Genomic DNA, 15,252 nt, shown 5'->3' on the forward strand with positions numbered 1-15,252 from the left:
TAGTTACAGATTCTGGGAACAAGCGCTAGGTAAATATTATTAGATAGCATCCTACTAAAAATGACAAGCGCTGGTTGAGAGTACACCTTTCAATGAGCACAATACATATCTCACTATCACGGTGTTCCAGGTGAAACTAGAAATAAAACTTACGAAATTCACGGGCCATGGAATTGCGATGGCAAAAAGTATGCTACCTGATTTATCAAACCTTTTACTTCAATAATAATCTTCATTGTGACTAGTTTTATTTTAAGACTGGGAGTTTATTAAGAATGTTAAATGCATTACAACGAATAGGTACATACAAAAGGGTAGATATCAGAACTTGTATTCACAATCGTAAAATATTTTTTGCAGCGCAATAATTTAAAACAATATGATCGTTATTCATTTACTTATTTAGCATAAGCAAGCATCGACTCTTAAAGAGTTGATATAAGCAACGAAACTGTGAGAAGCATAGTTGAAATTACTCGAAGATTTTAAAAACCCAAAACATTTCTAAAAAATGTCGGTACCTACGAGTGTGATTGTTAATTTTTTCGCGCATAACCAAATATTTTCATATTAGTGATTCTTATAATCTTTAACAACTTTCGAATAGCAAAATTGAAAATATAAAAACCATTGGTTTGATCATACCGGAGCGCCAATCGTTCGCCAATGAGTCTCGGCGCCAATGAGTCTTAATTACGTAGACGTTTAACATGGACGATGCTAACCACCTTCCACCTCCTCAATTTTCATACCCAAGCTTGCGGTACCCAAGCTTGCGGTTGCTTTCACACGCTTGCTAAAATAATGCACATAAAATTATTTCAATATTTAGACAAACCGTACACGTTACTCACGCAACCGGTTTCATCATGTGTTTCACACACAGCTCCTCCAATGTCGAAGGCCTTGTCAATATCGCCTCCATTGCGCGTCCCAAACTGTCGTCAGGAGTACAGCCACGATAAATTCTTCAGTTGAACACTTCCTATACACGCGGTTGATTATCTTCTGTTACCGTTACTTTAAAACTATTACGTAATAAAAGGGCGTATCCTATCCCGATTCTGATGTGGGCGCGCCGGTAGGTAGATCTACAATGGTATTTCGATTCAACTAATTTAACCAATATTTTTAAAAATATAGTTAAAATAATTAAATGAATAAGCGTTAATGCCACCATAGTAACATTAACACCCAAGCAAAACACCAAACAGTTCAGAGCACCACCGTGCCGTGCCCACTATTGGACAACTTCTGATCTGTTGACAGTTGCGCGCCCCTTTTTTATACCATGATACAGGTAGCCAATTGTTAATATGGAGCGGTAGTTCGAAATTAATATCATGTGATTTTAAAAACGGAATATTTATATATATGAAATGAAGCATTCTCCCACACACTTACTTAAACGGTGAAGGAAAACATCGTGAAGAAACCTGCATACCTGAGAGATTTATAAAAAAAACTCAAAGGTATTTGAAGTCTACCAATACTGGCCATCGGTCTACATGCTCTTTTACTGCGTTTTTGTTATAAAAATTGGTATTTGAAGGTGATAGAACCCTTTGTGGTTCGACTCCGGCGGCACCACCGCCACATCTATTTCTACCTAATAACAGCAGTGTTAGGCGCTGCTGTGTTTCGGTTTGAAGGGTGTCGTAAGGGAGACAGACTTTCCGAGGCGTTCCAGCTTAGTCCTCAGGGGTAGCGGCGCATCTGTGGCCGACCTAAAGTAGGAATATCTAATCCTATCTTAGGTTGATTACAGATGTCCATGGGCGGTAGTAGCCACTTACCATCAGGTGGACTGCATGCTCGTCTGCTACTCTTATATTATCAAAAAATATATATATAAAAATTGGTTTAAGACATAGTCCAGCGCGCTGGCCAAATATAAATTTAGACTTCACACACTCTTGAGAACTGTCAGGCGTCAAAATTTTCTCACGATATTTTCCTTCGCCCTTTAAGCAAGTGATAATTAATTTTCTGAAACTCGAACCTCGGATGGTAAGGCGATATTATTATAAAATATTCTCTTACCATTAACGATTCTGCGGATCTACCCATATGAGATGTGTTGCGTACAATAAAACACATACGTTACGAAATCATTAAAATATCATAGATAAACAATTCATTATTAGTTTCTTTCGTCCGATATTAATAATCAATCTATCCAATCTACCTGAAAATCAATCTTTGATAGACAAAAAAGCACAGATTGATTAATATTAACAGCAGGCATTAATAGTTTACGTAACAAAAGCTAGTTAGGAATACAAAGAACGGTTTCGAAAACAATGAAATCCGATATTATTGTACCCTTAGTACGATTTTTACGTTTTTATAAAAATTACTGATTTGGTATTTGTTTACGTATGAGCGTAATCAGCGCCCCTAGCGGATTGTATCAGAACTGATCGGAAATGTATGGAAAATACGTAAACAAATACAAAAACAGTAATTTTTGTAAAAGCGTCGAAACTCATACTTAGGGTACATACTGTTTTACTTTTATTCGAACGACAAAAACTACGTTATACTCGTACTTTGAATGCTCAGAAGTTCCGTCCTATTTCGGTCAGGTCGAGTACTTCACTAACAAACTTAGGAACAAAAACCTTTGTTTCTGTTGTATTGATTTATTACTCCGTGCAACCGTTTTCTGAACCGCACTGGGTTTTGTTTTACGAGGTAATTGCCATCCATTCTTGGAACTATGGTGGAATAAGGAATCTGTCCCATATTTGACGAATAAATAGTAAAAGATAAATTATACTTATGATATATCATTTTTATATCTTTCTGATGGACTCCCTAGTGAAAGAAATATAAACTTATGAAACTAAAAACAATTGCACGAGGATAATCGTTAATCCTAATGAAGAGAATGGGACAAAAAATTTAAAATAAATACACCATTTTCATCGGTTCTTCAGTTTGTTATATTTTTTATAAATCGGCCAGTTCAAAGTCGTTAAAAATCGAATTCAAAAATTCCGTTACATACCCAGATACATACATTTTTTTTTTATAACATAGGAGTAGCAGACGAGCTTGCAGTCCACCTGATGGTTAGTGGCTACTGCCGCCCATGGACATCTGTAATAAACCCCAGATAGTATTAGATATTCCTGCCTGAGGTCAGCCACAGATGCGCCGCTACCCTTGAGGACTAAGCTGGAACGCTTCGGAAATGTATGTCTCCGTTACCACACCCTTCAAAACGGAACACAGCAGTGCCTAACACTGCTGTTATTAGGCCGAAATAGGTGTGGCGGTGGTGTGGTGGTGGTCAAGCTAATAAAAGCATGGAAAAATTGGACCTCGCTGCAGTCATTATATCCCATTTTTGGCCCTAAAACTAGAAGAAGGCTTAAATAACCGTAATCCATTACGCTCCAATACAGTTTAAATAATATCAACAGTTATTATCATGTACTCTTTATCATTCTTATTAAATATACTGGATTAAACGTAAAAGTAAACGTGGGAATAATTCCCCATTTATTAAAACCTTGAACTGACTGTCGGCATAAATTTATGACGTAACTGAAAATACTGTTGCTATATAAAGTTTAAAGAAATTGTTAGCCATTTTTATTACATCAATATTTTATTACAAATAAACAACGCTGTATCTTTATCAATATCTATTATATACAAAAAGTTATAAAAATTACTGTTCGATTAATAACAAATTAAAATTAGAGAAACGGCTTGCTACCTTGAATATCGTTCATCGCTTCCAACTTACTACCTCATAGTGGCTATAGTCATTAATACAGGGTAAGAGGTTAGCTCCGAATCGTTAAACCCATGAGTGACTCAATACGTTTCCGAGTATATCGAGAGTAAAAGGCGAAATCACTTTTGCGTTTGATGGCCAGCGCTATGTGATTGAACTGGAGTAGGACTCTTTTCCCGTCGCGCGAGTTTACGTCTACACGCGCGTCGCACTCACACACATGACGACTAATGTATGTATGCGTATGAAACGATAAAGGCTTTTTCCTGTCACGCAATTAGAGTTCTACACGCGCGTCACACCCACACATATGGCTGCAGTATTTTCGCAACTAATGTACGTATGCGTATGAAGCGATAAGACGCTTCTGTCGCGCAAATATACGTCCACTCGCGCGTCACACCTACGTCCTACATACATAAGTCACTCGCTGCAGTCTCTTCGCAACTCATATATGTATGCGTATGAAACGATTAGGCGTTTTTCCTGTCGCGTGAGTTTACGTCCACACGCGCGTCACACGCACACATATGAGTAACTCTGTAGCCACTTCGCGACTTGTGTACGTGTGCGTTTACCTTTACTTTTTAATATAGGAATAGGAGACGAGCATGCAGGCCATCTGTACCCTTACCATAAGATTTTACGTTTTGACAAATATGACTGTTTTGGTATTTGTTTAGTATTTGCCATACAAATTCCAATTAGCGCCCCTAGCGGATTGCATCAGAACTATAGTGTCAGTAACGTAACATTAAATGTCTAAATTGACAAAATGGCGCTTTATGTTTTGTCTCTCTTTTTTTACGAACACGTGAGGCAGAAAAAAGGCTTGAGCACTTACTTATTGTTACATTTACTCAGTCTACTGAAGCAAAAGGAACAGAATAATGGATTCAGTAAACGTAACGTAAAATTGTGGGATTTTTTGAAAACTCATGGTAAGGGTACTACTGATGTCAAGTGGCTACTGCCGCCCATGAACATCTGTAATCAACGTCATCCCGTGTATTTACGCCCGAGTAATATGATTAAGAAATTAGTAATAGGGTTCAGTTATTACCCTTTGCGTACGGAACCCTACAAAACGAACTAGCAACAAAGTAACTTTGTAATAACGTGCCCGTCTAGAAAAATCTCGTTAGCCTAAATTATTGACGTAGAGCCTTATAAAACCTAATTTTGGTCTCATTTTTCATTTGATTCGTAAATCATGTTGTCAAATAATATGAGCCCTGCTATAAAAATAATGTATTTTTAAGTTATACTTTTTTGACGACGGTAGGCAAAGAAAACAAATTATCATCGAATTGTAAAGTCACAATAAGTTTGATTTAATTTAAAAGTAAAATTAGGTGAAGACTTTTTTTTTTTGTTGACGAGGGGGAAACCTTCAAAAGGTACCCGACGCCGTGGGAGCAACGACGGGTTATGTGGGACTTTTACCGCACTAAAAACCCCCCGGTGACCGTCCTCAGCGCTGCGTAGAGGACTCCGGGATCTCCAAAGGAACGCAACCGGAGTCCTCTTGGCGCATGGCCCCGTCTGGCTCCGCCCAGATGCTTATGAAGCTCGCCACTCCGTGTGAAGCGTACGACGGTATGAGGTCACACATACCATCGTTCTTCCCGGGGTCCCTAGCCAAGCGGTTAGAGCTCCCACTCTTGCCGCCCGCAACCCCGAAAGCCCCCTTTTAGTCGCCTCTTACGACAGGCAGAGGATACCGTAGCCCTATTCTGATCCCGGAACTACAGGGACAAAAGACTAATGATCATTACCTGCGCTAATGACCTATCGCGTAAGAAATTAAAAGATAACGTCATCTAGTAGCACCTTTGTCAGAAATATTCAATTCAATTTGTATATGCATTTCAAAGATGGCGCTCGAAATGTATACACTTTTTATGAAAAAATATTTAAATGAACCGTTAAATAAACCAATGAATATTAATAACAGTACATTTTATTACCTCACGCTACAGAAATGAAATCTCTAATGAGCTTACCTAAATACACGCACCCCTTATTCCTAATTCGGTTACTAATAAGCTGATGAAATAATAAAACCTCTACCTAAGAAGTAGATTTTATCGGTGGGGTATTTTAGTACGCCCTGTACTATTTAGAAATGGCTAATACAAAACTGCGAGAAAACTAAATAAACAATTTTCCATTCCATTATATTTTTTATAATATGGAACAGCAGACGAGCATCCACCTGATGGTTAGTAGCTATTACTGCCCATTGGCATCTATAATGAACCCCAGATAGAATTAAATATTCCTACCTGAGGTCGGCCACAGACGCGCCGCTACCCCTAAGGACTAAGCTAGAACGTCTCGGAAAAATGTGTATCCCTTACCACAACAAAACAGAATACCGCTTCAAAACAGAATACAGCAGTGCTTAACGCTGCTGTTATGGGGCAGAAATAGGTATGGCGGTGGTGCCGCCAGTGTCGAAACACAAAGGGTTCTACCACCGTCAAATTTATTATTCTTGCTTCATTAAATCCATTTAAATTAACAGTGTTTGCACGCTGTAAACAGTTAATAAACTAGTTCTATTGTAACGATGTCCCGTCATTCCCTGGAGAGATATTCAATGAAATGTTAACTTGTGTTTGCACAGGTAAGCACGGAGCTTTAGTTAAGGTAATGTTAGGTTGCTATATATACAAGGTAACAGTTCAAGGATACACAAGGTTAACTGAACTGTAGATATAGTTCCAAAAACAATATTATTATACTTACGTAAGTACGCATACTAAATATTTGTCATAAGAAACGCTTTCTACACTCATAGCCCCATACTAGGATTCGTTGTGTCATGGTTGCGATGAACACACACAAGGATAAATACACAAACATCCAGACCCAGAACACATATCTAAATTAATCATTCAAATATTTGTATGACCTGGAATTGAACCCGGAACCCTTTGCGTATCATAGCGGTATGGTAAGCGCTCTTCTACGCGGGTCATTAAATTGTATTGATTTAAAGTAGCAAACGAATAAGCTGTGCACCGAATCACAAATGGTAAGTGGCTAGGGCTACTGCCACTCAGTCCCAGTAGTTCGGGAGCTTCCAGGGTTGCGGGCGGCAAGAGTGGGAGCTCGAACTGCCCGGCCAGCGTCCCCGGGAAGTACGGCGGCATGTGTGGCCGGATGCCGTTGTGCACACCAGAGGATGTGGTGAGCTTATGCTCACCTCAGCGGAGCCAGATGGTGCAATGCGTTTAAAGGACTCCGGTGGCGTTCCCTGGAGATCCCGGAGTCCTCAACGCAGCGCCGAGGATGGCCACCGGGGGGGTTTTATTGCGGTAAGAATCCCACATAACCCTGTAAATAAAGGGCTACTGCCACTCCACAGGCATCGGTACCTAATCAACCCCATTAACTGACGCTGATCACCGATACGTTACCACTCCTGCCTATTAAGATGGTTGCTCATACATATCTTTATATACATATTTCTTATGTGCGTGTGTATGTCACTGAACTCCTCCTAAACGACTGAACTGATTTTGATGAAATTTGTTGTGTGTGTTCAAAGGGACTTGAGAATGGTTTAGATTCACAATTTGGTCCGTGGGAAAAGGTTTTTTAATTAATTTTTAATTCGTAAGTAGTTATAGAATCGGAAACTATGCATTTAATCACTTGATGATCTTTAGCAAAGTTGTTGTCCAAGAGCCCACGAGGGTTTGGAAGTTGGTAAGACCAATTTTCGACAGATGGCACCACTGTCATTCCAATGCAGGTACAAATTTTCTGTTTTATGTATGTCATATGATTTTTTTGAAATGCGGGTGAAGCCGCGGGCACCACTAGTATTCTATAATATAAGAAACAAAATGTTTATTACCAACTTGATTAATAAATCATATCTACATTAGGTTTAGGATTAATGAGGGCGGACGGTAATTGAATAACTTTAATAGTTAGTAATCGGATACTGTATCGAAATAATATTAATAACACTATTACATGAACCATATTCGCCCTTCGAACCAAATCACAGCAAACCTTACCGCTGTTAATAGTCAAAAATAGGTGTGGTGGTGGTGCCTCCGGAGACGAACCACTGACGGTACATTTACAAATTATTAATATTTTTCCCTTCTATAAAAGATCTACTCCAAACTTGATACGAATCAAAATGACAGATTAAAATGTTTTTAAACAGCGCTGAGCGTTGGGTTTAAAAAAGATCTGAAAACGAATTGGAATTTAAATGTGCACAAGCGACATTGCGCAATTTTCATCATATTCGTGTTGGCGCTTTTTGTTCGACTTTCTGATGCACATAAGGATTAAAGTTTATGTTTAAACGATTCTGCTGCGCGGCCATTTGTCTTTTAATGCCACAATAGACTTATGTCATAGATTAGTAAAGATTACTCACTCCTAACAAGAAAATGTACCCAGTTTTGAGAATTGAAATAGTTGCGTAAAAAAGTTTTGCCACGTCTCCGTGCTAGAACGTCCCTAAAATATTTGAAATAATTATTTATTTATTATGTAAATTACGCAGTATAAGTTATTTATTCGTAAATTTTCTCTAAAAATGTTTTTATTTGTCAAGAATTCAAAAAAAGAACTTAATAATAAGCCGTTTGTGGCTTCATTCAATTTCAAGGCGGCGAAGTATCTTTACTAGTCTATGACTCATATAAACAGAAATATTTTGATAATTTGAAAACACACAAACATTTTTATGAAGATTAATTTAACATAGAAACTTTTATACCTATGTTAGAAACCATAATAAGGAAGTTTTTTTTTAATAATTTAATTTAAATCAGCTTAAACATTCAATGAAATTCGTCACAGATAAATTATAGACAAAATGGATGGTCTTAAAAAGTAATCGCGATAAAATCACTAATTCAGTAACATTTATTTTATCTTAAATCTTTTATTATATTTAATCTTATCTGTGATTATATTTTAACTTTTACTATTGTGAAACCTTCGTACAAAAGACAAGGAATAAAACTAGCGTTACCTAACCTTACAACTGATTGATTCAAAGGCGCCGGTGAAAGAGCCCCACCGGAAATGTCGCCCTGCCCTAATAAAGGTTAGGGGACCATACTGGTGAACTTTCGACTTAATCACTACATTGTAAGCATGCGAAGTAACATGTTAAAATGCGATTAGACCCGATATTTTCATATTTATATAGTGTTTTTAGGCCATACCTACAGCACACAATAAATGGAATGTTAGATTTTTTTTATAAAGTGTGCTGCGGGCATATGAAAATCATTGAGTTAATGTGTACAAAGCCTGCATCTAATAGTAAAAGGTCACTGCCCCTTGTATATATCTGTAGCTACCCTTAAATAGACATGAATGCTACGTGACATTCCATTCTTACGGCTTGGGTACGGAACCCTAAAAATCCTAAATATTTTAACATACTACCGTGTAGGTACTCATATTTTACATTTGGAAAGAAGATATTAATTACAGGCATGTACTGCAAGCTTATCTACTTGTCTGACACAACACGTTCAATGGCTGTAGATATAACTAGGGCCGTATCCCGAAGGTGGTTGAACCCTGTGTTTCGATTCCGACGGCACAACCGTCACACCTATTCCTGCCTCATAACGGCAGCGTTAAGCGCTGTATTCTGGTTTGAAGGGTGTGGTAAGGGAGACATAATTTTCCGAGGCGTTCCAGCATAGTCCTCAGAGGTAGCGGCGCATCTGCGGCTGACCTCAGGTAGGAATATCTAATCCTATCCGGGGTTGATTACAGATGTCCATGGGCGGCAGTAGCCACTTACCATCAGGTGGACTGCATGCTCGTCCGCTATTCTAACATTATAAAGTAACAACTAAGAATGTTATCTTATCTGGGGTTCATAGAACTACATGGGCGGCAGTAACCACTCACAACCTATTATAATTTATATCTATCACGATATCTATAAAGGGCCGTATTCTAGTTAATATAATGTTCTCCAAACCAAACCGTAGAACATAAAACCACAGCCGAAATCTCATTCCAACAGACCGCCGCAAACCGATCAGTCATTCGCCAACAACATCATTTCTGAATGACGCGGCTTAACACGGGTAATTAGGAGGAAGAAATTAATTAATCGACATCAATCCATCATAACGCGGAGTGATGGATGATTCACAATCAGTAAAAGTAAGGAACAGTTAAAGTAAATGAATAAACTGTGATATTTCGTGGAAGTACTACTTTATCTAGATAAATTAATTAAATTGGAGTTTTCTTATGTATGTATGTATGTCTTTAATAATGAAATACGTGTTTTGTAATGTATCCTTACTTTGCTATTATAATGGAAACTTGCTTTTTAACTTAGTCTGTTTCTCAGTTAGGCATTGTGTTATACATACATGTCCAAAGTACTAATAAACTTATACGTTAGACATTTCAACAATAGAAATTAGCAATAACTTCTCATCCACTCACAAATAATTTACTAAGTATCTTGTTATTATCGAGGAGAATACATTATATTGAATACACTAAATGTCAAAAGTTTTCAAACTATTTATGGGAGCTGGGCGTCGAGGAAGGAATTAATATAGTCTATTTCGCGAACGAATTAATAGTTTTTATTTAAATTTAAAACAACTTGTAACAATAAGGAATAATAAGAAATATATGAGATAGGTAGAGTCACTTTCCGCGATGGAGGTGAACTGTTCCCATGGCGGACGGCCACCTGCACGTGGGACGCGCCTCTTCAGCATTGACCGTTCCGCGAAGGCACAATACAGCGTGAGCACGGTGTAGGGCTGGCGCGATGCAGCCTTAACGTGTAGGGCTGTCCCTTACACGTAACTAACTGCCCGAAAGAGTTGCTATTTGTGTTTGTTATGATGACGTGTGACCTTTAAACCCTAGCAATATTCAATTACAAGTAAAAAAATCATGTATATAAGGCAGCATTCTTGACCTTAATACAATACCTTTAAAATAAGTTTTAAAACAAATTAGTTCCATGCATCTGCGCCATGGCGCTCACTGCTCAATTTACATGAAAGTCTCATCAAAATACATTCAGTTATTCCTAAGATTATACTGTACAAGCAAGTCAAATAACTGCTCCATAAACAACTTGTGTATAAGCATAGTAAAAGATATCTCAAATAAATCATCTATTTAACAAAAAAAGCTTCGGTGCATTTTGGATGAAAAATACTCGTAAGTTATAGTTTCAAAACTTAAAACCACGTCAGAATCGCAAAGGGAAAATAGTTAATTCTGATTCCTAACGATCCTGATTAGGTGAATGGGATAAAATTATTTAAATCGTGTGTTGTCATCGGTTCTTGACAATTCTTCAAAATGTTAAATTAATCAAACCGTTCAAAAAGGGTTTTACATACATACAGGTCAAGCTAATAAAAAAGCGTGACAACGTTTCATTTACCAATGAATGAATAGTAAATAGATGTCATTTCGCAAATAAATTAATCAACTACTGCCATGATAGATGAGATAATCACTTAGCTTCATTCAAATTGAACCAGCTGTTTAAACTGTACGCTCTGACTGAAATAACATCGAAAACATGGATTAGTTCTAAAGTTAATGGCTACTTACATAATATTATTTTATTACCAACGACATTATCTTCAATCCATTACCATCCTACTATTAGGCAAAGATACTCATAGCTCAAAGGATTTAAGTGATAGTACACTACACTACGCAAGCCAAGTGAAGATTAGTAGACTTCTTTTCTTTCTTATCTTATCTAATCTTTGAGATTTTTCTAAAGAGTCCCTCAGTCTTGTGTAGGTTTCCTCTTTTCCTACACCGTTGAATTAAGTAAGAATTTAGTAATAGTTAAGTAGGTAATTAATTTCTAATAGGCACTTAACTAAATAATAAATAAAGAGTGAATAGGCTACTTCTAGGCAAGCGTGTCACATTTTAGGCCTCATCAACGCTTATCATCAGGCGAGATCGAGCCATAACGCGTGCCTATCCACTAATATAAAATGAATATAAAAAAAATAACAAAATTTGGAAAAATCTGTGTCTAAAATTCGAACCTCGATTGAGAGGTCGAATTTCAAACTAAAGATTTTAATGTTGGTACTAAATTTGCTTCCGTACTAAAGATGTTATAATACAATTTTTAAAGTTGGCTGCAATCCATACACGTCCGCGCCAGTGCACGTCTTACCAACAACCGGAAGCATATTCCACAACGTCGCTTCAATATGAAACGTACAGATACAGTAAAGAAATAACGAAATCCCGTCGTACCGACCAAGTTTCAGTTTATGATTTATTCGTAAATCTAAGTCGAAAGCAGAATTTAACAAATTCGTATGCCTTAGAGCAAAATTCTTAGCTTAAGTTGATCTATGTTAATATCAAAATGTTATAAAAATAACACAACAGTTCTATTACTAGGTACTAAGTATCATAGATTAGTAAAGATTACTCATTCCTAACAAGAAAATTTAACCAGTTTTGACAATTGAAATTGTCACTGTTATCTATTTTCGTGTTTGAAAAAGATTAAAAAAAATGTAGTTTTTAGATCATTTACGAATGAAACGATATTTCTCCGCACTTATTCGACTTCGTGTCTTAACTGCGCATGTCGGTCGGCATTGTTCCGCGTAAATTACATCATGACAGCCATTAAATGGCAAACAGAATTGTCAGCCGTTTAGGCCATTTAACGGCTTTCTTCAATTACAAGGTGGTGAGATATCTATACTTATCTATGGGTACTATAAAGAAAAAAAACTGTTTTCGTTTGACCGAAAAAAGGAAAAATACTATATTAAATTGAATTTAAATGTTTTCTCTTCGTTCTCTTCTTTCGCATTGGATAGAAACGGCACGTACAATGCACAATAATGTAATATTCTTTTTAAAGAGAATTGTTTTCCAATTCAGTAAAACGCAAGGGACGTTTAGGAGAGGATATATCCATTAAAAGTTACTTTTCTGTGTAAAACGAAACAAAAAGTTGCAAACGAACATAAACCACAGAGAAAACACTGTCGTTTCACAGACGTGCATTTAAACAACTGGAATTAATATTTAACTAGCAACCACTGTTTGAGTTGTTTTCAGAGAATCAAATTGTAATGCACGAATTAACTCGACATTCAACTATAAACTTGGGTAATTTTCTCTGCTCTGAACATAGATTAGTAAAGATTACTCGCTACTAACAAAAAATGTAACCTTTTGACTGTCATCTATTTTCGTGTCTTAAAAATAATGAAAAAATGTAGTTTTTAGATCATTTACGAATGAAACGATATTTCTCCGCACTTTTTCTTCGATTTCGTGTCTAAACTAAGCATATCGGCATTGTTCCGCGTAAATTACACCATGACAGCCATTAAATGGCTGAGAGATTTATCAGCCGTTTAAATCCTTTAATGGCTTCCTTCAATTACAAGGCGGTGAGATATCTATCCTAATTAAACTTTAAACTCAAACTGCCCAGATATTTGTGTAAAACTCCTAATAATTTAATTTCAATAAACCTTACATTAAATAAAGATTTAAGAATACATGTTCTTATTGGCAATAGTAAAAAAATATCAAGACAATTCTTACAACGTATATTTCTGCGATATAACCTTTAGTACCTTAATAGCGCCATCTATTATCGCTTATTTAAAACAAAAGAAATAAACCTATGACTTCATTTAAACTAAAAAAAATATTTTTATATAGATAGAAGTTATCAAAGATTTTATCTTTACTCATACTCCTATTAATTCATATTTACTAAATTGGGTAAATTTTAAACATACAGCAATATTAACAATAACAAAATAAGCATATGCAATAATATGCATACAAGTAAATTATGTTCTCTTAACTAAGTCTAAATTAAGTCTATTAACGTTATTATGTAACACTTAAAGTCAAAACCTAATAAAAACTCTTCTACAGACAGGACTCAAGATCAACAACCCTAAGCCCGAAGGTCTCCCGCAAGTACTTCACGAACTGGAAACAAGCATGCGACAAGACGAAAGATAAAACCAAGGAGTTGCTCAAACGCTGGAGGACGCTGCCCGAGGCTGAAGCGAGCGAGGGTCAGATGCAGTCCACTCCGCAGGGGGACGAGGATAAGCACCACGGATGGAGCGTTCATGTTTGGAGTAAGTTTAAATTTTGATTTTAATTAATATTGGCGAATTTGTGAGACATTCCCCTTCCATGGTATAAACATTTATGTCCAACGTAAATACTCTAATTTGGGATTGATTGCCAATGTCTATAGACGGCAATGACCACGTGTGTGTGTTCTCACTTGCTCCTATATTTTCATAAAAAATACACTTATTTCCAGGATAGTTTAGCATTTTCTGCACTGATTTGGACATACATTCATTGGAAATTCAAATGACAGTAAGGCTTTGGAAATTCATGTCACTTTATAAGAAGTTTTAGATGTAAATATAGTATGATGCATCTATGACGAAGTTCAGAAATTACTCTTGTCTTATTAGGATTAATGATATGCATCTATTGATGTGTTTGGTCTCCAAACATCACACATACCCTTTACTACCTTTAGTCCATAAAAAAACAACATACAAAGATTATTAGATAAATATTAGAAAGTAACTTTAAAAATTCGAGAATGCCTTATCTCATCTATATTTGTTTCATTTTATGCTGGAATGTAGACAAGAAAATATGAGAATATATTTCCAGCAGCTTGTGGAATTTTATCCAGCATTACATTACCAATATCCTGATAAGGAACTAGTTTATCTCAGAGTAACATCGGCGAAAAATTTTACATCCTAAACATAGGATCGTAACTTACAGCTGTGGTTAAGTCTTGTTGTAACGTTTTAAATGTCTTGTCCTAATAAAAAAAAATAACCGTAGTTACTGCACTTCGCTTAGCGTGATGTTGACCACACTGTAATAGTCAGTAATCAAACTATTTAATTTCGACCTACCAAAGACCGAAAAATGACTATATCTCGTATGAAGAAATAATCAAATGTTGATCTTTGGCAAGACATTAGATAGATTAGTTATTAACAACGGGCGTAATTAAACAAAATCGCATGACGACGTTGCTGTCCGTCTCCAGAATTCAATCAATTAGTCGCTTCCTAGATATCGTCATCTACGAGGAAATAAGGAATGGTGTTTTGCCAAAGGGAGATCTCCCGCCGGTCTTGGTGATCATGCCCGGGGAGCGGCCGTCCTCCGACAGTCTCAGCTCGGAGCTTGTGTATATGCAAGATGTTGAGAAAACTTCGATATCGCCATTCAGCACACTCGTGGCGCCATCACTAGACGAATAGCGGGAAGTCTCCAGTGTTATTCAAAACCGACACCATACTGAAATATTCCGGTGGAAAACAAAACAGAAATACTACTAGATACTCCATATTAATAGTAAAATCTGCCAGCACACTCTTCAAACCAGAAAACGTTAATTTAGCAGACATTACGAATTAGGAATACTATGCGTAATTGGAAATTAA

The 15,252-nt window shown here is 36.7% G+C and overlaps 1 protein-coding gene across 1 annotated transcript in view; it reads left to right on the plus strand.

Moving 5' to 3' along the window:
• LOC140745400 (uncharacterized) overlaps positions 1-15,252 on the plus strand; it is a 115,644-nt gene that overhangs the window by 70,271 nt on the left and 30,121 nt on the right. The window contains exon 3 of the mRNA XM_073077238.1: positions 13,691-13,902. Coding sequence (XP_072933339.1) covers positions 13,691-13,902 — 212 coding nt within the window. The remainder of the gene's footprint in view (positions 1-13,690; positions 13,903-15,252) is intronic.

The sequence above is a fragment of the Epargyreus clarus genome, unplaced genomic scaffold, assembly GCF_041222505.1.
Source record: "Epargyreus clarus isolate Ecla_fem2 unplaced genomic scaffold, WU_Ecla_fem_2.2 ptg000010l, whole genome shotgun sequence".
In the NCBI taxonomy this organism is placed as follows: domain Eukaryota; kingdom Metazoa; phylum Arthropoda; class Insecta; order Lepidoptera; family Hesperiidae; genus Epargyreus; species Epargyreus clarus.